The 25,849-nt window shown below is 38.7% G+C and overlaps 1 protein-coding gene across 1 annotated transcript in view; it reads right to left on the reverse strand.

The window, feature by feature from the left end:
- The window catches only part of LOC311489230 (cadherin-18-like), a 79,933-nt gene that overhangs the window by 40,316 nt on the left and 13,768 nt on the right, over nucleotides 1-25,849 (reverse strand). Inside the window, exons 2-3 of the mRNA XM_084546205.1 lie at nucleotides 9,860-10,154; nucleotides 5,052-5,171 (exon numbers count right to left, since the gene is read on the reverse strand). Of these exons, the coding sequence (XP_084402331.1) occupies nucleotides 5,052-5,171; nucleotides 9,860-10,154 (415 nt within the window). The remainder of the gene's footprint in view (nucleotides 1-5,051; nucleotides 5,172-9,859; nucleotides 10,155-25,849) is intronic.

Genomic DNA, 25,849 nt, shown 5'->3' on the forward strand with positions numbered 1-25,849 from the left:
CTCTAGGCAGTTTTAAACAAGTGCCATACCCCTTCCATTTCTTAATCATGGATCTAACTGAACTCCAGTGAAATATTTTGGAGCCCACTCCTGACTTTATCTTTTCTCTGAGTTTCTTGAAGTGTTCTTTTGTCTTCATTTTTTAATTGTAGTAGAAATACAGATGAACCAAAGACTGGACCTCCCAGAAACAGGCGCTTTTATACTACAATCACTTGACACACACCAACTGCACTCAGGTAATTCCCATTTCATTATTTGTGACAGTTCTAGCGTCCACTAGTTGGACCTCTGTTAAATCATTTTAAAAGGGGTGAATATTTATGCATTTATTTTACACTACATATTTTTAATTAATAGTTAGTTTGTAAAAACAGTTTTCACTTTGACATGAGAGAAGACCTGTTTGCAAATATTTGTCAAAAAAGCCAAATTATATTGACCATGATTTCATGTATAAAAACAAGGAATGGGGAAAATTTCCAAGGGTTGTGAATACTTCATATAGGCACTGTAATGTGAATCCCTCTGTGTCTTTTTTTTTCTGAACTGAATTGTCTTTTGATCCTTTTGTTTTACTCAACTAAGAAAGCAACCACAATCGGGTCATTCATTTCTCCTGCAAACTTAGAAAAGGCCATTCAGGCTTTTATCTCTTCCAGACATGACTAGTGCAATGCAATTGGTGTCAACAGGCAAAGCATCCAAAGACTGCAGACTGTGAGTCTGATTTTATTTTATTAGAAGAACAGAAGACCTTTAGGATTCATTAGTAATAACCAAGCGACAAGCTTAATGTTGGCATGTCAGTTTGTAGCTGACATGACCCGCTACCGGACTCCGGGTTAGTGGGTTTGCATTCTTCTCCTCAAGAGTGCAGTTGCAATTTTGTGAAACAGTGGTAGAAAAGGGGCTTTGGTAACACACACAAATACACACACTTCTCACTGGCATGATTAGCTTCCTTAGTGCCTCAAAAACACTACTTCAGTCCAGATGGGATGCAATCCTCTGAACCAAGAGAGTCAAGATAATATCCAGAAGAGGGTGAAGGAGGAGCAGAAGTAGAATGGTGAAAAGATAAAAGGCAGATTTGTGGCGAGAGATGTGGAGGACAGCTCGTGCTGCGCTCATTTAGTCTGAGGTTTTTATTATACAGCCTGAAAGCCCAAAACACTGCTAAGAGAACATGCACCTTGTATTTCTGGGTGCACTGTGTGGTCTGTTGCTGTATGCTTTGAATTCATATGGACGCCTGATCAAATATTGATGAGGCAATTCCTGCATACCTGCACTGATAAATCTTTAAAACATCAAACAAGCAGAATTCAAAGCTGAAACCTTTTTTTGTGTATACACAGGTTGTTACCTCTAAACCAGGCTAGATGAGCACACAATACTTATTAACAATAAGAATGGCCCAGTGTTCTAGTAACATTTTACTTTACAGTGGTGTACTTCCTGCCACATGTCCAAATATTTACAAAAAGGTGTGAAAAAGGCTTACTATCATTTACTGAATGATCATACTTGTCATAGTCCGACTCGTTGCTTCGCATGGGAGACACTTTCAGATTTACTCAAGTCAGAGGGTGGATAGACTAGTGTGACAGTGGTATACTGAGTATAAAATTTGGTCAGAAAATGTATTATCTGATTAGTTTTACCCTTAAAAGCAGGTGACAGGAGGCAGAATAAAGTGTAGGGATGAGCTATGTGCCAGGTAAATAAGGCAAATTAATTTAAAAATTACAAATTAACTGATAAAAACTGTGGCCTCAGTAATGCCTTCTAATTGGTTTGCACAACTTGGGATTTTACTAGCACAAGTGGACACAGTTTTCCTCCTGTCAAATAGTCTATATGATTATAAACTCTGGCTTGCCAGCTTTTGTCTGCTACTTTTGCCTTTGTGACAGACACCCCGTCTGCCATTTAATTTTAATTTGGACGGCTTAGCCCTCTGGGCCTGTTATTTTGGACATCATTCAAGTTGTCAGCTGTGAATGGTTCAGCCTGGTATCTACTTCGGTCTGTGTGCCATGTGCACACTGTCTGTAACTTGTGATGCGTGGAGGATCATGCAGGAGTTGCTACTGGACTCCAGACATGCAAAATACGGTGACATGAAAGCCAGATGGAAATCAGGTAACAAAAACTGCTGACAGTTTCAGTTATTTCGTTTTCATTTTTGTGTGAAGAGTCCCCTTGATCTTCCCCTGCCATCTGATGATTCCTGGTTGATGACCACAGTCCTTTTCCAGTTGATGCTGTCATCAGTTTTGGTCTGCTGCTCCTCGTCATCTTGGTGAGCCTGTCTTCAGGCAGAACCAGCTGAGATCTTGAAGATTTTTAATTATTTGTAAAAATTAAATCTTCCATGAATGAACTACCATTGCCAAATTCCAGCAAAGTGGAAGCAAGAAATGTTTAAGAGGCAAATCTGGAGAAGGGTTTCAGGCCAAATAATCGTCTATTTGCAAACCTTACCACAGGGAAAGGCTAAAACATGTTGATAATTGATCACATTTTCTATTCTTGTAGCTAAATGAGCTAACATTATTCTAGTCAAGTAAGCACAAGACTCACGCTTGGCATATATGGGAATATAGTATACCATGTGTAAAATGTGTAGCTATTTAAGAGTTAAGGCCATTCATATTGAATGGAATATGCTTTGGAAAGCACTGTCACTGGAGGCACTTTGAAATTCTGTGTATACCGTTTCTACAAGGCCTTCCCGTTTGTGTCTTTAATGGACGGCGCAGTGTTTCATGGAAAGCTTTTGTTTGGAAGAAATAAAGAGGAGAGGAGAGGTTGGTGGCACAGGGACAAAGAGCCTATTTTTCCTGCACAGCCTCTTTTCTGAATTCTGCTCTGACGTGTTGTCAAGAGCAGCAGCTGTTTGATTTACAATGCACTAGTTCACTGCTGTGTAGCAAATCATTCTCACAAAGTAAAATTAAAGTGCTGATGTGTTATTGAAAAGATGGGGGTGTATGAAAAGATTGAGATGTCATCTTTGATTAAAACATGCTATGATTCCTTCCCCTCATACCTCTGTGTATATTAAGTCCTACATGGTCCTGTTAGGGTATACAGTGTATCAGCTGATTTGAGGTAAGCAGAAGTGGAATGTATTCCACAGAAATGTGTGCACTGCTCCTCGTCATGCCAATAATGTTACAGTGACTGATTATGTAAATAATGCCATCTACAATCATGGTCAGCTACAGTTATGCATGGAAAGCACACTGTGTGACATGGATCTAATAAACCAGACTGTACAATAGGCTATGGCACAAGGTAGGAAAAAAAAATAAAAATAAAAAGTCATACGCTTGCATTATCCATCTAAAGTCCACAGTAGTAAATTATATATATTAGAAAAAGAGGATGTGGAGAATGTAGGCCTGGCCATGGCTCATGAAAAAGAAGCCTTGTGATGCAAATTTTGGGAAGAAACATTCCAGGTATAAAGATTAATATTTATATATTATATATTTATATTTGTGATGTCACACTGGTCAACGTGTCGTGTCATGCTGCATTCCTTTTGCTTTGTTAGTAATATTTTGGTGACAAGACTGTTCAACAGACAACTTTGAATTTGTCTAACAATGCAATGTATGAGCTCAGTATTGACACAAAATTGCCACATTGCCACAATTCTTTCATGTTTGTTATCTGTTCATGTGGGACACCAAAATAAAAAATAAAAATAAAATATATATATATGTATATATATACGTATATATTACCATGTATATCAGGATATACTTGGCTTTGTGTTAGGTTCCCACCAAATCTCAACATGTTCTGATGATTTATTTTTTTCAAACAAACCCTACCTGCAAAAGGCTTCCTTTTTAATTTGAATAGATAGCCACCTTGTTAGGCTTTAAGATGTTATTAAAGTTTCTTTAAACACAACGGGACAGTTTTGTTTTAGTAAACAGGATGTAATCATGATGACTACAAGTTGCCATGCCTGCTCCATGAAGTGGTTCCGTACTTAATAATAATAAGTACAGTGTATAATCCAACATTTCCTTGAAACTGGTGGAGGTAGAGCAGAGAGCAGTATTAATCAAACGAAAAAGTGAGTGAGTCTAGAGGAAGGGTGGGTGGGTCATCAATAACACGGCTCTGCGTGGCTCCTCCCTCGGACTGTACTGTGCAGACTCTGCTCCAAACTCGCAAGAAGGCGCCGTCCATATCACCAGGAAAATGGCATCAGTTTGGCCAATGCAAGGAAGTGGGGATGCGTTGTCCATTTATGTACAGTTTATGGTATACACGGATGATGTTTTGAGCCAGCATTTACTGCTGAATAGTGAAAATATGAAATAAAGGTCCCTCTCAAGTTTTTTTTTTCTCTGCCACTAATGCAAATAAAGTCCCCAGTCACTATTTCGCATGGCTACTTTTTATCTGACCAGAAACCTTCTCTTCCCATTACCACTGTTTCACCTTCACTGTGGAACAGTTTCCATATGTGAAGATGGAGAGTAGTTGATATAACTACTAAAACTACACAAAATCATTGGTACAGCATACACCAAGCATTCTGTACCAATGATTTTGTTGTTAGTATACACTGTATACTTACATGAAACTTTTTATTTGTACTTTTTTGTCTATAGTATTTGTGCTTTCCTGAGAAAAAGACTAATAATACCAGTAGGGATTCATGAAAATCATTGAACTAAACATAGTTAACAACCTGCGGTGCAGCTGGTCTTTCACCAAAAATAATGAAGCAGGTGGAGATTTTCATTTTGCACTGTCTCCCCCACCTGTGACACCTGCCTATTAAAAAATCTACCTCCAAAGCTGAAAGCAGTTCATAGGAAGTCACCACCTGCACCATTAACACAATCTGGAAAGCTCCTTCATTAAAGTTCTCATAAACGTCTAGCCGACAACAAAGTACAAACCAAATAGCTTCATTAGGTTATTTGCAGTAATGCTTGTGCATGGTGATTCCTAGTTCCCTTTCCCCAGGAAGCAGTAAAACATATTTAAATTAAACACACAGGCCATGTTACCTGTCTTGGCATCAACAGAGAAGTAGGGTTGTCCCTCCAGGATGCTATAAACTATCTTGGCACTGTTGCCGTAGGTTGGATCATCTGCATCTGACGCTGTCACCTGGAAAACTGACGTACCTGCACAGGAAAGGATGACATAATGAGTGATCAGGTAGTGATTAGCTTAGTCCAGTAAGTACAGTGTACAAGCTAATAATAGGGAATCTAGGGTAGTTTTGCAATAGTTAATAGTTATTCAGTAATCAAATCAAATAATAAAACAGCCATGTTAAAGTTGATATAGTGGCTCAACAGCAAATTCTTGAAAAGTTGATCTATAGCCACTGAGGTCAGTATGTGATACCGACATTGTAGCAGACAAGATACTATTCATTTGCACAAACACTATTTCCAACAAACTACAATAACAATAAACTAATCATGTAGAAGCAGCTAAATCAAATTGTTGCCACTGCTTGCTACACATGACTGAGGAAGAAAAACTGGCTGGCAAAGATATGGGACCTTAAAATGACTGATGTGGTATACCATTCGAGGATCTGTTGGGAAATTTTATTCTACCTGGCAACCATTCATATCCTTCGTTGAGAATGTGGCTGCTGCCAACTTTACTGAATAATTAATGTAACTGTGTACAGTAAATATGTGACCCTGTGAAATTTGCCTGTGGAACAGAAGGAATATTTGTTTCTAAATGCATAATTTTTTCACTCACCTTTATTTCTTTTTTTTCTTATGGGGTGGGAAGGGTTTATGTTATGTTTGTTCAGATTGTGTCTGTCCATGTAGTTTTGTATTGTTTGTGCTGTTTTGTATAATTGGACAATTTGGAAAATAATAATAATAAAAAGACTTTGATCAAAAAAAGTATTTAGCAAAACTAAACAAATCACAATTGCTGTCCAAGGAGGAGTTTAGAGTCTGAAAGGCTAATCTAGCCACAATATATTTTCTTCATCAACACTGAAGAATCTTGTCTTCATGTACATATGACAGTTAACATCCCTGGATGAGTATCATGAGCTGCAGTTAAGCCCAGCGTGTTTTACAGTGCTCTTAAATAGAGCCAGAGTCCATTAGCCTGAACGTGTAGAAGCAGACTGGAGATGCCAAAGGTATTATCCATCTCATTCATCATGGTAGACCTGCAGCACATTTGCCTCAGAGCAAAGGTAGCATACAATGTCAGGAGGAGTGCTTCCTTCCAGAGTGGCAGTGGTTGAAGAGTCAAACACTGCCACTCTGGAAGGAAGCAACTGCAATATATCGTATAAAATGCAGCAGCATATTAATCAAACAAAACAGAAATGAATAATAATAATCATTTGGTAACACTTTATAATAACTGTCCCCTATGAAGCATAAATAAATACATAATTCAGTATTGTCACTCCTACACGAGTTAGTTAGTATGCTTACAATACACCTCTATAACGTGTTTGATAATGGTATTAATAAAAATACATACATTATATAGTTTATAAATTATTAATTAATTATTAAGTATTTACAAGGTATATAAGATAATTTAGAAAGTGTATGTAAATGGTTAATAAACTATTTAAATGTAAATTTATACATCTATTATTTACACATGTACTAATAGTTACTAACATGTATTACTGTATTTCATGGTAGTTATAAGCCATTTATTGATTGTTAGTAAACTAACTATTTGTGAGTTTATGTAAAGTGATAAAGTGAGGACTACCTACGCCTTGTAAAGACTCTACAAAGGAGATTTAAAGCATCAGTTATCTTTGAGACAACGAGACAAACACAGGTGATACAGAACAATAATACTACTTAGTGAGTATATGTATTATTTATTAATTAATTACAAAAGAATTAACGCGTTAAAAATAATAACGCATTTAACCGCAGTTTGCATTGCAAACAACGCAGAACTTTTGTCAGTATGCTATAATATGTATGCTTCTTTGTAAATACTTTAATATTTCATTTATAAATGATAAACGGATCATTAGTAAAGTATGAATACTGCTGTCATTTTTCTGTAAGTAGGCTAATAATTCTTCCGAAGTAGGATTCTGAATGTTATTCCTCTCAGTTAATCCTCTTGGTCTGACATACAGCCTGATGTAGAGCTCATAATTTCAAGGATCTAGACTGAGAAAAAGCAGCTTTTCTTAATCATATAACAATCACTATTTGAAGTGAACACACAACTACAAGCTGTTTGCATAGCATTTACGTAGTGCTGACCTTCACTTACCAGGGTTACCAGGGGAGAAAAAAAATATCAGAGGGAGTAGGTAGTAACAGAACCAAGTGAAGGTCAGGGGGATAATGACTGAATGAGAGAGGATGCCCCTGTGAGGAAACAGAATGGTTTGGAGGGGAATTAATCATGGGAGTTCGGAATTAGATAAGAGAAAATAGAGCGATTTTTATATAGATTTTTGTTCAATTGATGAATCTTGAAACCTGATTTTGAAAGACACTAATGTGGACATCCATTTTTGATTTTAGTTTTGATTTGCTTTACAATAACCAGTGAGCAGTCAATTTTGAAAGACATATTCCAGATACAAGATAACTCAGACTTAACAGAATAACACATTGTCTGATACTGTATCGGGTTTCCACATTCTTTGTCCGCATTTAAGAATTGAGAATAACTGAATAAAGAAATGTTGGACCACTTTGGTTTGGGAAACTTGAAAAACAATAGATCCACGACTTTGCTCTCTGACAGTATCAGCTTGGGGCATCAGGATAGACCTTCTGACCACTCAGTAATAAAACTGGCTATCATGGTCTGGGATATATTAGACAGTAAATGAATGCTCAGTTATCTAGGTCAATATAGGAGGAATGGGCAATGACTAAGATCTGAGACTCTGACAAGGACCTGAATATTATGGGTCAGAGCATCACTGAAACAGCGAGACTTGTGCCGTGCTCACCGTAAGTAAGCAACAGTGAATACTACCGACTGTCGCTGACAGTTGTCTGAGGTGGGAAAAACCATGAACTGAAAACAGGATGTGCTGGATCAATCTGATCCACATTTGGTAGAGTTAAAGTTGAGAATGTTATGAAGCTTATTATTCTTTAATTTACACATTTTATTTAGTGGAAGTCGTATTTATTTATTAATTTTTTTAATTTCTTCATTTGCTGTTTCTCAAAAATCTCACTCTGAATAGTGGATTAGGACAAATTTAGACTGACTATTTTAGGGTTTAATTACCTACCTACAACGTGCAGTGCACTAGCCAGACTCAGTCCTTATCAGAATATGAGTCTGGTAACACACAACTGGGATTTCATTATGGGGTGTGTTTCAGCCAGTGCAGAGAAAGAACTACCTCTGCACACAATAAGATGGACATAGATAGACATTCCTGACAAATATCTCCAATATCTTTTACAACAGCTCGCTTCTCTGACAGCAGCCAGAGAAGCTCCACGTTGCTCAGATCATTTATATGACTAGCTACATCGCTGTTACTCTTCTGACAGTCACTGCATAAAGCCCTCCCTAACGATTTGATTGCCCAGGCAGATTTTTGCTGGAACATAATCAGTACCAGTGCTGCCAGATATATGATAATTATCAATGACTACATGACATTGATAGTTTTAGAGCCTATACGGTATGATAAATATATATATGATAAATACTTACATAGTTTTGGCATTTCTGTGCACCCAAAAAAAAGTTGATTGATTTACCACACAAAACTAATGTCTGCGCATGCCTGATCAGCTCATACCTGCTTGGCTCCACCTCACTGCTTATCACATTGACAGCGTTCAGCTCAAGTGTGTACACTGGCACCGCAACAAACTTAAATAATGAACATGAGGTCGGACTGAAAACAATTCCGTTTCTCCTGTTGAGGCAGTTCTGCATGCGGTGTGTAGTTCCGATGCTTTTATTTTGATAGCTAAAGATGGAAGCAGTGGTTGTACAAAGAGGTGTAATTTACGGAGTGGGTGGGTGTGTTTAATAGGCGGTTCAGGCTTCTGCGCCAATTTGACGCCGTAGCTACAGTGAGCATACGCAGATCCTGCGCAGACATTAGCGCCGTAGCTGATGTGCACCTCACCAGAAATGTAACTACACGCCAGGATGTTCGGAGATACAAACGTTTGTACGACTCATCTTAGGTGTAATTTCGGCAAAATTTCATCGATGCTTCGGCATTTCAGTCGCCATTGTTGAAAGTGAAGCAGGAATTTGAAAGTGAAGCAGTTAGTAGGAACAAAATTTAACCCGAATGGCAAAAAAGACACAGCGCCAACTAGCGTTTGGGTGGTGTTTTTACAGAGCGAGCAAGACTGATCAGTGCACAAGTAAATGGCTTGTACTGGCGTAGGCTTCACGTGTGAGTTACAGTGTCTGTGTCCTGCAGTACCCTAAATGAGTCTTAAGTGTAACAATGCATGTGACTTGTCAAGTTGTTTTAGTAGTTGTTGGGATCAAAATACGATAACTTTAAAGCGACAGTACGATATTTCTTCATTTCCCATCTGGCAGCACTGATCAGTACCCAATATAGGGATTCGACTAACTTTCCACCACAAAAGAAGGAGACGTTTGTCTGACTTCCAGGCTAATGCAGTGCAGCTTTGTCGAGTAACATCACTGTAGGATAAATTAAAGGATTATCTTATCTTAATCTTTGAACATACTGTATATTGCCTGCTATTTTGCCTGTGGGTTCAATAATGTGGCTCACTAGGACAAAGAGACATAATTTAGATGATTAAATGATTAACTACACCCGTGTGCTCCTACAAAATCATTTAAAAAGATGTGAAATGTTTCTTACCAACATCAGACATCTCAGGCACCGTGGCTGAAAACGGTCCATTGGGAAATTCTGGAGCATTGTCATTTACATCCTGGACCTTAATGATGAACTCTGACTCTGCTTCCAGTGAGTCGTTTGTCCTCCTGTCAATGGCCCTCGCGTGTAGGACATACTGTGACTTCTTCTCACGGTCCAGGCTCTTGGTAGCACGGATGTCACCCGTTGTCTCGTCAATGATGAAGATAGATCCTGCCCCCTCACCAGACAGGATGTAGCGCACGGAGCCATCGCCTTTGTCAGAGTTGGAGTGGAGCTGGAGATGTGAGAGGGAGAAAATGAGTGAGGTAGGGAGTGGTAAAGTGTCTGACAAGTGTGTGATGCAGACTAATAGCCAAGTGTCAAGATGAGTGGTCGGCTAATGGTGAGGAACAGGCACAGCAATCCAATCAAGGAAGGAGAAATAGGACTACTTGAGGATTGTAGTGTGACATGTTGTACAAAAGGTTCAGTATCTGAAACAAGGTGCTGTCACAGTAAATGGGAAAAGGACAGTTTGACAGAACATGTTCTATAACATGCAGTCTGTCTTGACCTGGAGGTGTCACTGAGGAAATTAAGAACTGACGAAGTAAAAATTAGACAGCAAGATAGATTTACGTACATTTTCCATGTTTGTTAAATAGCTGAATACGTCCTCTGTTTGCCTACTGTATGTCCTACAGCAAAATATGAAGGAATATTTTCCGTTCAGTGTGATTGCCTGCTTGTTTCATAAATTTGTGATGCAGCCATAGGCTTATAGTTAGTAAAATACTACATGGTGTTATTTTCACATCAACTCAAGAATACTGATGTGAAATTGGTTTGGGTAGTATTGTGTACGCAAGATACTTAATTAGTACTGTTTAAGAACATCTTCTTCTCTGGGGAAACTGTACCTGTGGTGATAATGACAGGGATTCTCTATTACCATGGTTCCCAACCTGGGTCAGACATAACAGCGAGGGTGCAAAGTTTTATTTGCTTTCAGGTTATGAGGTTTACTATATTAAACTTGCACATTTTAAATAAAAGCGTGAGTCGACCAAAGTATTTCACACATTGTAAGACAGACAACATCAAAAATATGTGCGAAGAGCTGGATAGAAAACTTGATCAAAACTTGAAATGAGGATGATGTTGAATATGAGCCTGAGCAAGAAGACGCATCCAATGAAGAGGAGGGATGACACAGATGCTCAAAGAGAGGTCTTGGTCATCGACCCCTTATAAAACGCTAAGCAAAGCATCAACTGAGAACATCATCAGAATGACCCTGAAGCCTAACAGATATGCTGTGTCACATGTTCAAGACATGAAGACAGCATTTGAGCTGTTTATACCACCGTATGTTGAGAGGATCCTGCTTGAGGTGACAAACACTGAAGGAAGAACGGTGTTTTGCAACAGTTGGTTGGAAATCGACAGGACACCCCTAGATGCTTACATGGGGCTGTTGCTTCTTGCTGGGGTGTATAGATCCTGTAGTGAGGCTACAGTCATCTTATGTGATGCTGTGTCAGGCTGGAGTGCTACCATGTCACTTCAGACCTTTCATGTGTTGAGTTATTCTCTTTGACAATCAGGAAACGAGAGCTGCTCGCCGTGTAACATACAAACTCCCATTAAAGATGTTTGGGACAAATGGATGGATGTGCCATACATGTACAATCCAGGCCGTCTATTTGCATTTCAAATTTCAAGCAAAATAAAGTTTGGTTTTGTAAAAAAAAAGAATGGACTTTTTTACCTCTATCCTAACATTAATATGCACAGGTCAATTTTGACCCATAACACAACAGATGTCACCATGGTTAATAATACTGAGTTAAAAAAACACAAGCAATTTACTTTTTGTGATATGTTCTAATATTATAGTCACAAAACATAATTACCTGTTGTCTTCACAATAACAAAGATAATGAGTGAATTTAAAGATAAAAGTTCTATTGGGCCAAACAATGGATATATGGATATGAATGCATAACAAGATATGAGGTGAAAAACAATGCTGGCTGATAAAAAATGTTCTTTGACAATTTTGGGACGGGCTAAGTTGGGTCAGTTTTGTCCTGCTAACAGAAAAGACGTGGGCAGCCTTCTAACACATAACAAGGGTTAAATGAAAATTTGTGACATGTATGTCACACTACAGAGGCAGTTAAGGATGGATGGGAATATGTGTGAAGTCCTCTGGATTTAAAAGCCGGCATATCCATGTGTCATTCACCTCTAAGTGGAAAGACTTATTGTGGACCCTTGAAATGAACAATTCTCCAACCTGCCCATGATACTGTCATTGATTACTATGATGTCACATCCTGTTAAATCACTTCTTATTTAGTCACTTCCTGTTTCACCATCTTACTTGACTCTGAGGTGGTATGCATGTTACCATCTACTTTGAATCACCATGGATGCGATGCCGTGAGTTAATTGATTCGATTGTCTAGTATTTGTTTAACAGGTATATTTATGGTGTATATACTAGACTGCAATGTTTTTGTATTCTTTAATTTGCAGTTTTCTCTAACATGTTAATGAGGAAGTATGACAGTAAATGCTTGAACTTACTATGGCTCTTTCTTTGCATCTTCACTGGCAATGGTTTAACTTGTTGTTTAGGCAGAGTTTCCATACACCCTGTACGAGAACACTACATAGCTTATCAATGATTATCAGGGTTTTTCTACTAAGTGTTTAATAAAGCTTTAGCAAAGGTTTCTTAAATAACAATGTATGAGTTGTTTTGATCAGGTCTCTTATACATCTCTCCAGTCTTCCCACACAAGGTGCTCACTCGAAGTGATGACCTCCCATGCGGAAAAACTCCACTGTTGGCTGGCAAGGATTTGTTTTGCAAATGTGGAGAATATTATTCAAGCCAAAAGGAATATAGTGCATATGCAGACAACCTGCATGCCTCCTCACAATCTGCTTTTCCAAAATATTGCTGGAGAGAACAAAGAGTCAAAGGAGGCAAATCTTGACACAGCTGGTACCATAAAAGGAAACAGTATGGCAGCATGTCGCAAAGAGCTGCAGAGAAAAAAAAAGAACAGAAATTCACTACATTATGTGCTCCGGCTTGTACTCCACGTGGCAGTATAAAGACAAAGAAAATCCATTTCCCTGGCACGAAATAAAACATTTAAAACCAAAAAAGGGGAGACGACAAGGAGAAGACAAAGACAAGAAGGGAAGAAGGATAAAAATACAGCAGCATGGAAACAACAGTGTTTCTAAGCAGCAGCTGGCAGGGAAGGAGCGGTAACTGACATTTTGAGGCTGAAGTATTTCCCCCTGCGCATATGTCTCCAGCTCAAAGAACAAAGGCTTTTGAGGGTGTGAAATATGAATCAAAAAGCATGTGGGTGGGCAGGAAGCCACAATTATTCAGTTAAACAGGTTAATTACCTACTGGTGGGAGTTACAGGACCAGCTACACTGTTCTATCACTAACCATGAAAGTTGAGACACAATACGCTGTTTTCAATAGGATTTCATGCACGCCTTCCACTTATGTAACATTAGTGAATCATTGTGTTGACAGATAATGAGCCAATGCAATGAGGCCTTCATGTGTGATGTTTCTGGGTTGGGTGTTTTATTTTTTTTTTTCTGTCTTTGACCTTCAGCAACACAGTCCTCAGAACTGGACTCAGTCCCCTAGGCACTGTGCTTTAGCTGCACGCAGCTTCCTGGTAGATGTAGAGGGTCAAATGTAGAGACAGAATGTGAAAAATGGAAAGATCATTGCAGGGATGTTAGGGCTAGTTGTTCAAATTAAACTAGTTAAGTTGAAGTGTTCATATACAGTACATTTTATTTTAGGTGCAGCAAATCTAGAATATCTAGGATCGTGCAGCAAATTACATTTACAACATTTACAATTCAGCCATTGCACTTTAAGACAGTAAATGAAATCATACAAATAATTACGGAAATGACTACTCACTTATTTTTAAAATGTGGTCATCTCTCTTTCAAAGCAGCAAACTGATCAATGAGCCTCTTACTGAAATCAGACATGTTCCCATTTAGTTTGACCTTCATGGAAATGAAGTTCAGTGAATTCAGACATTCCTGGCCAATTGCATGCCTTGATCACTAGCTTACTTTCTGCCTCGACAATGACAAAAAAAAAAAAAAACAGGTTACGTAACAAAAGCACTTTAGGGCAGGGCATCCCAGAACTTCTGCAGTTTGAAAAAAAAGACTTAAAATGAAAGTCTATGAGAGGGATCAGTGCAGTTTGCAGTTATTTCAGTCTACAACAGTGACAGTCACTAACAGATAGATAGTTGAATTTCATAGGGCATCGCCTCATCACCGATCAGCCATAACATTAAAACCACTGACAGGAGAAGTAAATAACATTGACCTTGGGACAATACAATGTTCTACTGGAATTGACATCAATGTGGATCTTACTTAGACATGTAGCACCCACCTAGACCAGACCAGACACCCCCACCCCAATGACACTCCCCCAGCAGGATGCAGCGCACACACACACAAAAACGGTTTAGAAACAACTCAAAAAAACATGAAGAACAGCACAAGGTGTTGACCTGGCCTCCAAATTCACTAGATCCCAAACTGATCAAGTATCTGTGAGATGATCCACAGAGGCCCCTCCCCTCAACCCATAGGACCCAAAGGCCCCCACTAACAACATTCTGTTACCAGACACCACAGGACACCCTCAGAAGGCCCATGTCCATTCTCTGATGAGTCACAACTGGTTTGGAGGCACAAGGGAGACCTATACAATATTAGGAAGGTGGTCATAATGTTATGCTTGATCGCTGTATAAATTTACTTTAGTCCAGGGACTTGAGGTCAAGTAGGGGAAGCTTTGATCTGACTGCTCCCTGGTCACCTGCCCACTGCTCCATGTGTGATCACCACTCTCTGTGCATGTGTACATACAGTATATACATTGCCAATAAAGCAGTTTTTTTATTGAGTGGCAGAGAATTCCACTGGCAGAAATATGCCAAATACTGTATATTTGCACTAAGGTAAATGTAAATGTAAATGTAAATGTACTTTATTTATATAGCACCTTACAACAACCCACAGGTGAACTAAAGTGTTTTACAAAAGATTACACAACGATTAAAGGTGTCTTTGTTATGTGGTTTACAAATGCTGATAAAATTTAGTTTCTTGATTTATTTTACAAATGTAAAACTCCAGTAATACTTTTTTAATTTCCTGAATGTTTCATGCCAGCAATGATAAGATGACTAAATGAAATGTCAGCCTTTTATCAAAAACATCAACATCAAAAACACAGTTGTCATGGACATCCATCAGTGAATGGAGATCCTGTCTATTCCTCTTGACTACATTCAGAAAATCAAGAACATGCTGCTGCCGCTGCTGCTGTACGTGCTGCTGTGTGCTGTCTCAGAGAAAGAGAGACAGAGAGAGTCTGGTCTCAGATGTGAGTATGTATTTCAGTGAAAATGTAGTGCTAAATGAATCATACATCAAACAGATATTAGCCTTCACCAGCTTGTCAGACCAAAAGCATCGGGCTGATGGTGTCATGTCTGGATCTGGAGCCGTGCTCGTCAAGAAACCTGAGCACTCACAGAATCACACCAGAAGACAGCACACAGGCTTTCAAACACATACACACACACTGGGAAGACGTCAAGGACACACAAACAGACACACACATATACATGCTTGCTACAGTCTTTAATTATTGCCAGAAACTCTATCCCCTTAATAGGGTGTGATTAGTTAAATGAAATCAACACACACACAGAGTTTCCGTGGGCAGGGTGCAGGGCAGGAGAGAGCCCTTCATATTGGCTATGCCATTATTTTGATATTTAGGACTGCACTCAGAATGATTGCATCAAGCCAGTGATGAACTGACAAAACGCACACATACACACATAAAATATTGCAGAAAAGGTTTTACATTTCATGTACTGTTGGTGTATGGTGACTGGACACAAGGGCCAGCCTTGGGAGAGGCCAACAACCACTGGAAGAGTGCTTGACCTGGACCAGATGGCTTGTAGCACCAGGGCTAAGGAGCAGATTTCCCTTCTAGCACCCTGGAACAAACTTTCCTGGAGATGCCGTGCAGTGTGAAACACTAGTATCTGGATCACGCCCTCCAGTTCCTCCAGTTGAAAATTGGACCCACTATACTCCATCTCCATGCGATACTGAAGATGTGTGTCATCCAAGACAGCCCAACAATGTCCAGAGACCTCAACATCTCAGGGAATTGGAAACCATTGGGATGATGATTTACTGATGGTGAACGAATTGCTTTGATTTATAGATCTACATATAACCAACTAACATCTACGTGAGCTTTAATCACTCAAACACTCAACAACAAGGTAAAAAATGTTCAACAGGCAGCCTCAGTCATGAACCCTGCAGTTTTTATTTAATCCAAGTGGTTTTATTTTCATAACTGCCGGTCAATGTCTCAAAGTTGATTAATGTCATTTGTCCAACACTTCTTCCCCATTAAACTTATCAGCATGAACTCATTTATTTCTCATACCTACATGGATATGATTTTGGAGTGTGGTTATGGTGTCACAAGCTAGCCCAATGAATCATTAAAATCATGTAAAAATTATAATTAAAAATGATGATTAACCAAAATATAACTAAATAGAATATGCAGTCATTTCATTTGTAATGTTCGTAGTGTTTGGATGTGTGGAAATCAAAAATCAAAGAGGAAGAAAGAGACTAGCTATGTTTACCTGGATAGTATTTCTTCAACCCAATTAGTGGTGGCTACAACAACAATTTTGTTATTTGTTGTTTGATATATATTTTTTTTAATTTAATTTTCTTTTTTTATCATTTTAGAGAGTTTCATGTAAAGCTTTGACAAACCCATTTTATCAGCTTTTGGCTAATACTTCAGTGTTATTTACATCTAGCAGAAACAGAGCAACATTGGCATCCCAATGAATCACCAGGACACAACAACTAATCACTTCATGCTCAGAAATATTCCAAATTGTGAAGTCTACTACACAGTTCGTTAAAAATAGTTAAAAATAACTATATAAGACAAAACATGGATTGGACTATAAATCCACACTGACACTCATAAAGTGAGTCAGAACACCACACACAAGAGTGCTGATATTTTGATTCTTCGTCAGCCTAATGGCCAGCTCTGACTGATGTTTGACACAGGGCAACACGCACACACACGGTAGTTAACATTAAGGAAAGTAGTCCCAGAAATATGTCAGAAATGATGATTTTTCAATAAAAGTCTTAAAATCAAGAAATAAGCAAGTGGCAGCACCTGGAGAAAAAAAACATATTCCTCTACACTTTCAGAGCATCTGACTCCCAGATCAAGATGTGTCTGTGTACACTGTACTTCTCTGAGCCATAACTCATTCTTAGTCTCAAATTATTTTATCTCAAATTATTTTAGGCTTTCAGCATCCTGTACACATTATGGATTTAAAATATTTAGCTACACAAAAACTCAGTAAACTCAAATGCAAACTGCTCAAACTGTCTGAAATGCTTGGATTAGAATGCTTAATACCATTTCCATTTGATCCTAAGCTCACATTCTCACCATGCACAGTAATAATCATAATCTGTCGAAGCGGATTTTGCACTACCTATTTCTCAGCAAAGTCTCATGTTTTAACAGCTGCACATCCATCCAGCTAACCTCCCTTTCAAACACATCCTAATAGTGTTCTACTGGATTCAGGTCTGGTGGTCCCCTGACCACTGTTAAGGTCATAAAACTAGTTTTAAGATAACTTCAGCTGGTGCATTATCATACTGTTAGCCTAGAAGATGATAAATTCACTGTTTTCTCTTTGAAGGATGAGCCAAGCAACACAGCTACCCTAGGCAATGAGGTGCCATTATTGATTTATTTTGATCCATTTATTACTATGTCTCTTCATGTAATTTAAAATGATGTGATAAGATATAAGCATTTACATGCCCCGTCAATCAGAATACAATTGTGTTTGTATACAAGGTGTGTGCAAAGTGGTTCTGCCCACCATGGAGAATATCTGATTGGAATATAAGAGAAGAAGACTGAAATACAAGACAACACTGAATTCATTCAACAGAAGATGGTAAAGTGGTTCTCTCCAAAGTCCTCTAATTTGAAATAATTTCTTTGCACCCAAATTTAATAATACAAAGTTTGATGACTGATGTGAAAAAGACATGCCCAGAAGAACGGAGGCAGATGGAAGGTTGCACCAGCATCATTACATCATATGTTCTGGAGCTGTCGGAGCAAATCAGATTATTGGAGATTTTTATTTGACCCACTGATTTAGATACTTTGATGGCTGAAATGAATCAATACTGAACAGAACGTAGTATTATAGTCAGCTGGCTGCCACAAAGAAAACTGTACCAACACTCAAACCTAATAAATCAACTGACAAAATAACTGGAATTAGAAAAGATTGAATTCACTGTGAAAAAAATTAATAAATAAGAGGAAAATGTCATAAGGTCTGGTAGCCTTTTATAAAGTACTTCTGCCAGGTTAAACTTTCTATAAAACCTTCTGTTTACTTTTTTAATGTTGCTCTTGTTGTTATGTCTTGTTGTGTCGTATGTTAAAAATGAAATAGATACAGCTTAAACCAAATAATTTCATGTTTTGGTCCCCGCTAAGCTTCTCCCCAGAAAGTCCCTGAAGCCAGAACCTTTCTGCTGTGAGGTAACCACAAAGATCATTCCTCAAATTGATCCCTCTCCATAACTCTTCACTCTCCCTGAGTGCCACTCTGTGGGAAGCCACACTCATAGCTGTGGAGGGCTCTCAGTATTGAGACAGAGGGTATAAATAAACATCGGGAATAACTCTCCACAATGTCACCATCTATATGGACAGATCATAACAGCTAAGCTGTACTGATTTGTTTATTGCAGTACATCAGAGTCATACATTTATACCACCATACAATTCATGTACAATATGCAATAAAACTGATTACACCCTTTGCAACATCACTAAAATGTTGAATAATTGAAAATTGAAAAAATTTTAGCCAACCTGAGTACAATCTTTATGTAACAAAATAGATTGCACCAGTGACCACTGTAACAAAAGTTGAGTACACATGCGGTTCCTGTTAAGGCTAACTGTATTTAGAAAGAGCCGAAGAATGCCACAGCTTTGTTGGTTTGGGTCTGGGTTGTATCTAATGCCACTCAGCTGCCTGAAGAAACCAGATAGTGTGACATCGTAAGGCATCAGCCTAAAGAACAAAAAAAATATACATCACTATTTATATAACCTTGCATTTATCTGTTAATCTGTTGGTTTTGACTGCCAATGGGTGAGGTCCAGTCTGGTTGGGATATTGTCTTTGATGAACTTGAGATCCAGCATTTCCTCCAGTGATCATCATTTCCACAAGACGGCTGATATTTTAGGTACGAGGAAAATGGTTGATGTCTTGAAGTAGGTGGAAACACTCTAATGTGCAGTGATATGGCCGTCTGACTGCCACACAACCAGGCTGTTATCAGGCACAGCAGCTTTCCTCTTAGTCATTCTCAGTAGAATTCTTCTCACAGTCCCTCCGGTTGCTGATAATGCCATGTCCTCCAAAGGCAAGGTAGTCTTTGTTGAGAAAAATTAAAGGATGAGTAAAATGTATTTTGCTCATCTGGCTTTGTAGCCCTGCACACAGTGGGGGCACTCCTGCTATTGTGGCTTGTGATCCACACATCCTTGCCACATGCCTCATATCCTTGGTGAAGAGATATTGTCCTTTCCTACTTGATGACAGCATTCAGTCTTGCTGAGGAGGCGTTTGATCCCTTGTGCCCTGACAGAATGGCAGCTTTTGTAGCATTCATCCAGGGGTTCTTCTTACAGAATGATTTATTGTGTGATCACCACATCATCAATACATTGTATGTATGATGTAAATCTTACTGTATACTCCTCAAGATAAACTGTATCTGCTTCTCCCTGGTGGGCTTTGTAGTGCCAGGTATGTCAGTCTGAGCATTGTTCAGTGTATTTTTTCCCCTGGTTAATGAGGTGAACTTGGTGGTGGAATTTAGCTAATCAGAGCTCTCCAGTCGAAGAGTTGATTTTCTATTTTTAAAGAAAAGATTTTTGTTTAATCAAAAGCACTGGCTAAAATAAGAATAGGATCTTGTGCCATCTTTAAACTGGCATCTAGAGTAAAACCAATATTAAATTCTGTGGGCAAATAATAAGGTGGACTAGAATAAGGCAGGTGCAGCTGTGACTCAGTAGGTAGAGTCCACGGTCCTGGTTGTCCAAGAACCAGAGCGTTGGCAGTTCGATCCCCAGAATCCTCACTTGCTGAAGTTGGGACACTGAACTTTCAGTTGCTCCCTGTGCATGGAACTGGTCTGTGCTTGTGTGAGGGAATGGGGAGATGTGTCTGTGACTGTAAAGTCAAAGTGCTTTGAGTACCAATAGGTAGAAAAGGGCTATATAAATACAAGGCCATTTACTTCTATTAAAACGCTTCACCACTTTAAAAGTGTTTTTGCATAACTGAAAATCATAAATTAATATTGTGAACAGAAGAATTGATCCCAGTGACATGTTAAAGTCTCTTTAATAAAATATTGGGATCAGTGGTGTCAGATGCAGCACTGAGACTGAGCAACACAAGTCCATTTTCTGAGGCAGTCAAATGATTATTGGTAACTTCCACCATTCTGTTGTGCAGCATAGTCAGTGTGAGAGCAGCAAGCTAATTCATGCTGCATGCTCTCCTCACACATTTTGTAGTATGGACGAGTCAAAATCCAGATGAATGTTATTAAACCTAACAGCTAGCTCGTTCTGATACTTTGTTCAGAAAATTTGGTTTCAGCATTATCAGACATCTAGAATAATTCCTGAGATATGAGGATTATATTCAGCGTCTATGCCGCATAGTATGCAATGTCAGAACAATGTCAGGCATGTAATTAAAGCAGTAATGTATATCTACATCATTATCAAAGTCACCCACTGTAATTTAAAAAAAGTTATTCAGATATAAAGAGAAGGCGAGTGGACAACAGTAAGTTCAGGACCTTTCTTCATCCAGATACACATTTAAAAAATACCCTATATCTAACAATTATACATTCATACAGTACACTCCGTATATCCTTCATGCCTAAGTTGAGTGTTAAATAATATGCCTAATACAAAACTAAAAGACTCATTCATTGTATTAGTTAATTAAGCGGGGCTGAATCATTTATACTAACATCTTCCAATTTTTTGTAAAATAAAATCAAATTAATTTGATGATCAGCTATTACAAAAATATATTTAGACAAGAAATATCCAGCATTTAACAGACCATATTTAATTGTCTTCTTATTGTTATTGTTTAGTTTGTTGTTCTCTTCTTTTTTATTTGCTTCTCACAAATAACTCATCTAGAGATAATTTGTGATCTATAATTTAGGTCTGACATCAACCCCACTGACACTGCAGAGATTCCTCTTGCACTAACACTCTGGCAACTATGGTCAAATGTGACAAATCCAGTTATCAAAATTGTCAGTGTAATCCACAAACCACAACCTCTCTCTTTAACAAAGCACTCACTTTAACCCAAAGCATCACATCATCCTGTTAAAAATGCTTTTATGTGTTGTTCTGAAGGATATGGACAAAAAAAATGTATCTTCTTATTTTAATCTGATGGCTGGACTGTTGTGGTCATAAAGTAGTTGTACTGAAAATGAACAGCATGTTCCAGTGATAACATTTTGTCACTGCAATGCAGTGTGTGAGAGTATGGTGGATTCGACTTTATTTACACCTTTATTTATGCTCCATTAGGTGAAAATGTACACACTCCAACCTCTGTAAGTGGAGGTGTTTATGTAGTTGTGTATTTATTGATCTAATAAGGATGATTGGATGGGCTATGTTTCTTCACACCGACTACCATTTACAGCATTTTTCATTGGTCTACATGAAACCTAATTTACTCTCTCACTTATCATGAATAAACCAATTATTAAGACATTGTTGACTGAGCAATTACAGCTAGCTTTGAGTACAGAGGGCAAAACTGATGATCACTGCTGCAGTATTTAGAGTTTAATAAGCCAGGTATTCAAAAGGAAAAGCAGGAAGGACAAAACACCCTGTTTAACATGCGTGTGCTTCACTTTTTCCACATTTTGTTTTGTTACAGCCTTATTCCAAAATGGATTAAATTAGTTTTTTTTCCCTCAAATTCTACTCACAACACCCCATAATGACAACACATTTTTTTATTTTTTTGAGATTTTTTGCAAATTTATTAAAAATAAAAAACTAAGAAATCACAGAAGGTGGGATACTGTTCCAGTTAATTTTCCTATAGCTTCATTTGATTTTCTCAGCAGCAGACGGTAACTGAAAATGCATACGTAATACATTTCCACTTCAAACCTGCTGCTGAGCCAAATGAAGCTAAAGGAAAATTAACCGGTACAAGAAACTAGTCCCCCACCTTCTGGACACATGGGACACATTGCAAAAAATAAAAAATAAGAACAATAAATATAAGAATAAAAATAAAAGTAAAAACCAAACTGAGCACAAAGGCAAAGAGCTGACCCGATATGATTTTCATTTGAATGTTGCAGGCCTGGGTTACTCTTACGACATTCCCTGTTTTTGTGATTCTGAATAAAATATGAATATTTGAATGAAACACCACACAACAAAACTTGAGATGTTAAGACTCTTATATTCAAAACAGAAAATAAAAATGAAACAGAAAATAAAAATAAAGCGGCACACAAATCCACGCAGCCGAAACAATCCACAGCTCATGCACGCAGCAGGAATGGACGTAGTTCACAGGAGCTTTGCTTCCCTCCGACCTTAATGTCGGCAAAATGTCCGTCTTCCTTTCCTGAATTAGATACACAAGCTAAATTCCACGTCCGCATGTTGTTTCAGGGTGATTTAGCATTAGCTCAAATCAACCAACCACATTTATACAGAGCAAACAGCAAGTGAATCGCATACAACGCTAGGCGGAAGCTAACGGCCAGTCACGATTAGCAATAACAGTTTGTTTTTACACTGTTCCGTTTCCAAAATACTCACATGCTCATAATTACCTCTCCGTTGGTCACAAAGTTATTCACATCAGGTAACAGGCCCGTCACCATAAACATAAGAACTTTGGGCCACCAAATCACTCCAACATAGACTCGGTCAAGATAACTCATGTCTCTCCTCATCTCGCTCTGCTCACCCGAGCCACAACATCCCGCCACCTCCCACCCTCTCACCTCAGGCTGCCCTGTGATTGGCCGGAGTCACCGGAGCTTTACACATGTCAATACAATCAAAGAAATTAGTGACTGACAACTCACCAAATAAGTAATAATGCAGTGATCCTAAATAACATATAATGACTCGTATCTCACAAGCACTATCTAAATCAGTATGAACTAAAATGACATAACTTATTTTAACCTCACTTCTTTTACATATTTAAATTGTTCTGTATTTTAACCATATTTATGAATTTTTACACCCTTCAATACATAATGAACGTTTACAAACTATGAATCTCTTTGTTATCGAAATAAATCAATTGCTTTAGCAAGGGCTACACACATGTATGTATGTATTCACACCCTTTGCTCAATACTTTGTTGATGCACTTTTGGCAGCAATTACAGCCTCAAGTTTGAACACGATACCACAAGCTTGGCACACATTGCTCTTTGCAGCACCTCTCAAGCTCCTTCACGTTGGATGGGAAGCATCAGTGCACAGCGGATTCAAGTCTTGGCTCTGGCTGGGCATTCTTCAGTCTAGGACATTCACAGAGTTATCCTGAAACCACTCCTTTGATATCTTGGCTGTTTGCTTAGGGCCGTTGTCCTGCTGAAAGATGAACCATCGCCCCAGTCTGAGGTCAAGAGCGCTCTGGAGCAGGTTTCCATCCAGGATGTCTCTGTACATTACTGCATTCATCTTTCCCTCTATCCTAACTAGCCAGGTTTCCTCCTAACATGATGGCTGGTATTCATGCCAAAGAGTTCAATCTTTGTCTCATCAGACCAGAGAATTTTGCTTCTCATGGTCTGAGAGTCCTTCAGGTACCTTTTGGCAAACTCCAGGCGAGCTGCCATGTGCCTTTTACTAAGGAGTGGTTTCCGTCTGGTCACTGATTGGTGGATTGCTGCAGAGATGGTTGTCCTTCTGGAAGGTTCTCCTCTCTCCACAGAGGAATGCTGGAGCACTGACAGAGTGACTATCGGGTTCTTGGTCACCTCCCTGACTAGTGCCCTTCTCCCCCGATCGCTTAGTTCAGACGGCCAGCCAGCTCTAGGAAGAGTCCTGATGGTTCTGAACTTCTTCCATTTACAGATGATGGAGGCCACTGTGCTCATTGGGAACTTTAATGCAGCAGAAATCTTTCTGTACCCTTCCCCAGATTTGTGCCTCCAGACAATCCTGTCTCCAGTCCAGTCACCAGACAGTTTCTTTGACTTCATGCTTGGATCGTTCTCTGACATGCACTGCCAACTGTGGGACCTTACATAAACAGGTGTGTACCTTTCCAAATGTCCAATCAACTGAATTTAATTAAGCTGTAGAAACATCTCAAGGATGATCAGTGGAAACAGGATGCACCTGAGCTCAGAATATATATAATATTATATTATATTATATATTATATAATTCTTGTTAATATTGTGTATAGATTTTGTTTTTTTAATTCTTTATTTTAATTATTATAATTATTATATTTTTTACTGTTTTTTGTAATATATCATGTATGGGTGCATGTGAGTGTGAATGGTTGTCTGTCTCTCTGTGTTAGCCCTGCGATAGACTGGAGACCTGTCCAGGGTGTACCCCGCCTCTTGCCCGATGACAGCTGGGATATGCTCCAGCCCCCCCGCGACCCTTAACAGGACAAGTGGTTACAGAAGATGAATGAATATTATGTATGGTGTCGAGTGCCTGTACATTGCTGCTGTAACTGTGTGAAATTTCCTGGTTTGGGATTAATAAAGCATCTATCTATTCTGGGCAGAACAGTAATAATACTTGGATGCAGCGGGTTATAATATGGACATGTGTAGAATGTGGAAGTTTAAATCTATGGCATTATGATATACCACATATATCTGTACCCTTTCTTAACATAGTTTTATTACCATTCATTTACAAATGTGAGCTATATTACTGACCAATAGGTGAAAAAAATACATTTTCTGATAGTTTTAAACATCCTTTGAGCTAAATGGACAAAGAAGAGCTATAATTCTCCTATTATTATTGTTGTTATTATTATTATTTATGAATACAGCATGATATCCTAGGGCGTTTCAATTTAAAGGTCAGCACTTATCAACCTGTTTAATCTGCTGCTATGGCTGCCTGCCTCCAGCCTCAGTCTGCGAGAAAGGATTTATGAGGCAATCACACAGAAACTGTAGCCCCTGTCTTATTGCCTCTTATTGCCCCTCAAAGGCTCAGATATGTTGGTCTTACCTCAGGCTACTGCATGGGAATGAAATCAAGTCATTTCTGTGAAAAAGAGAGAAAACATATCGTGGAGTAAAACTTTGTTATCAGGGAGACCCGCCTGGATGTGAGAAGAAACTAGTGTCAATCTAGAGATTTTTACAATAAATCTCCCCAGAGAAGCATGACATCTGACTGACAGAACATGGAGGTGATAGAGGAAGTAACAAGAAAGAATAGATTCACAGCTACCTGGCAAATTCCTTTTGCCAGTGACACAGTGGCACTTCTGAATCTGGAGTAGGAAGAGGAAGGAGAGAAAGTGAAAGGGACACAGAGTAAGATAGTGTGAAAGAGAGGACCAAGAGTGATGAGGCTGTACTGCAGAAAGGTGTGAAGCATAGCACAGAGAGTGTCAGGTTTCAGAAGCAAACTGTCTCACATTTACTGCCCTAAAGGAATCTATAGACACAACT

The sequence above is a fragment of the Chelon labrosus genome (assembly GCF_963514085.1).
Source record: "Chelon labrosus genome assembly, chromosome: 6".
NCBI lineage: Eukaryota > Metazoa > Chordata > Actinopteri > Mugiliformes > Mugilidae > Chelon > Chelon labrosus.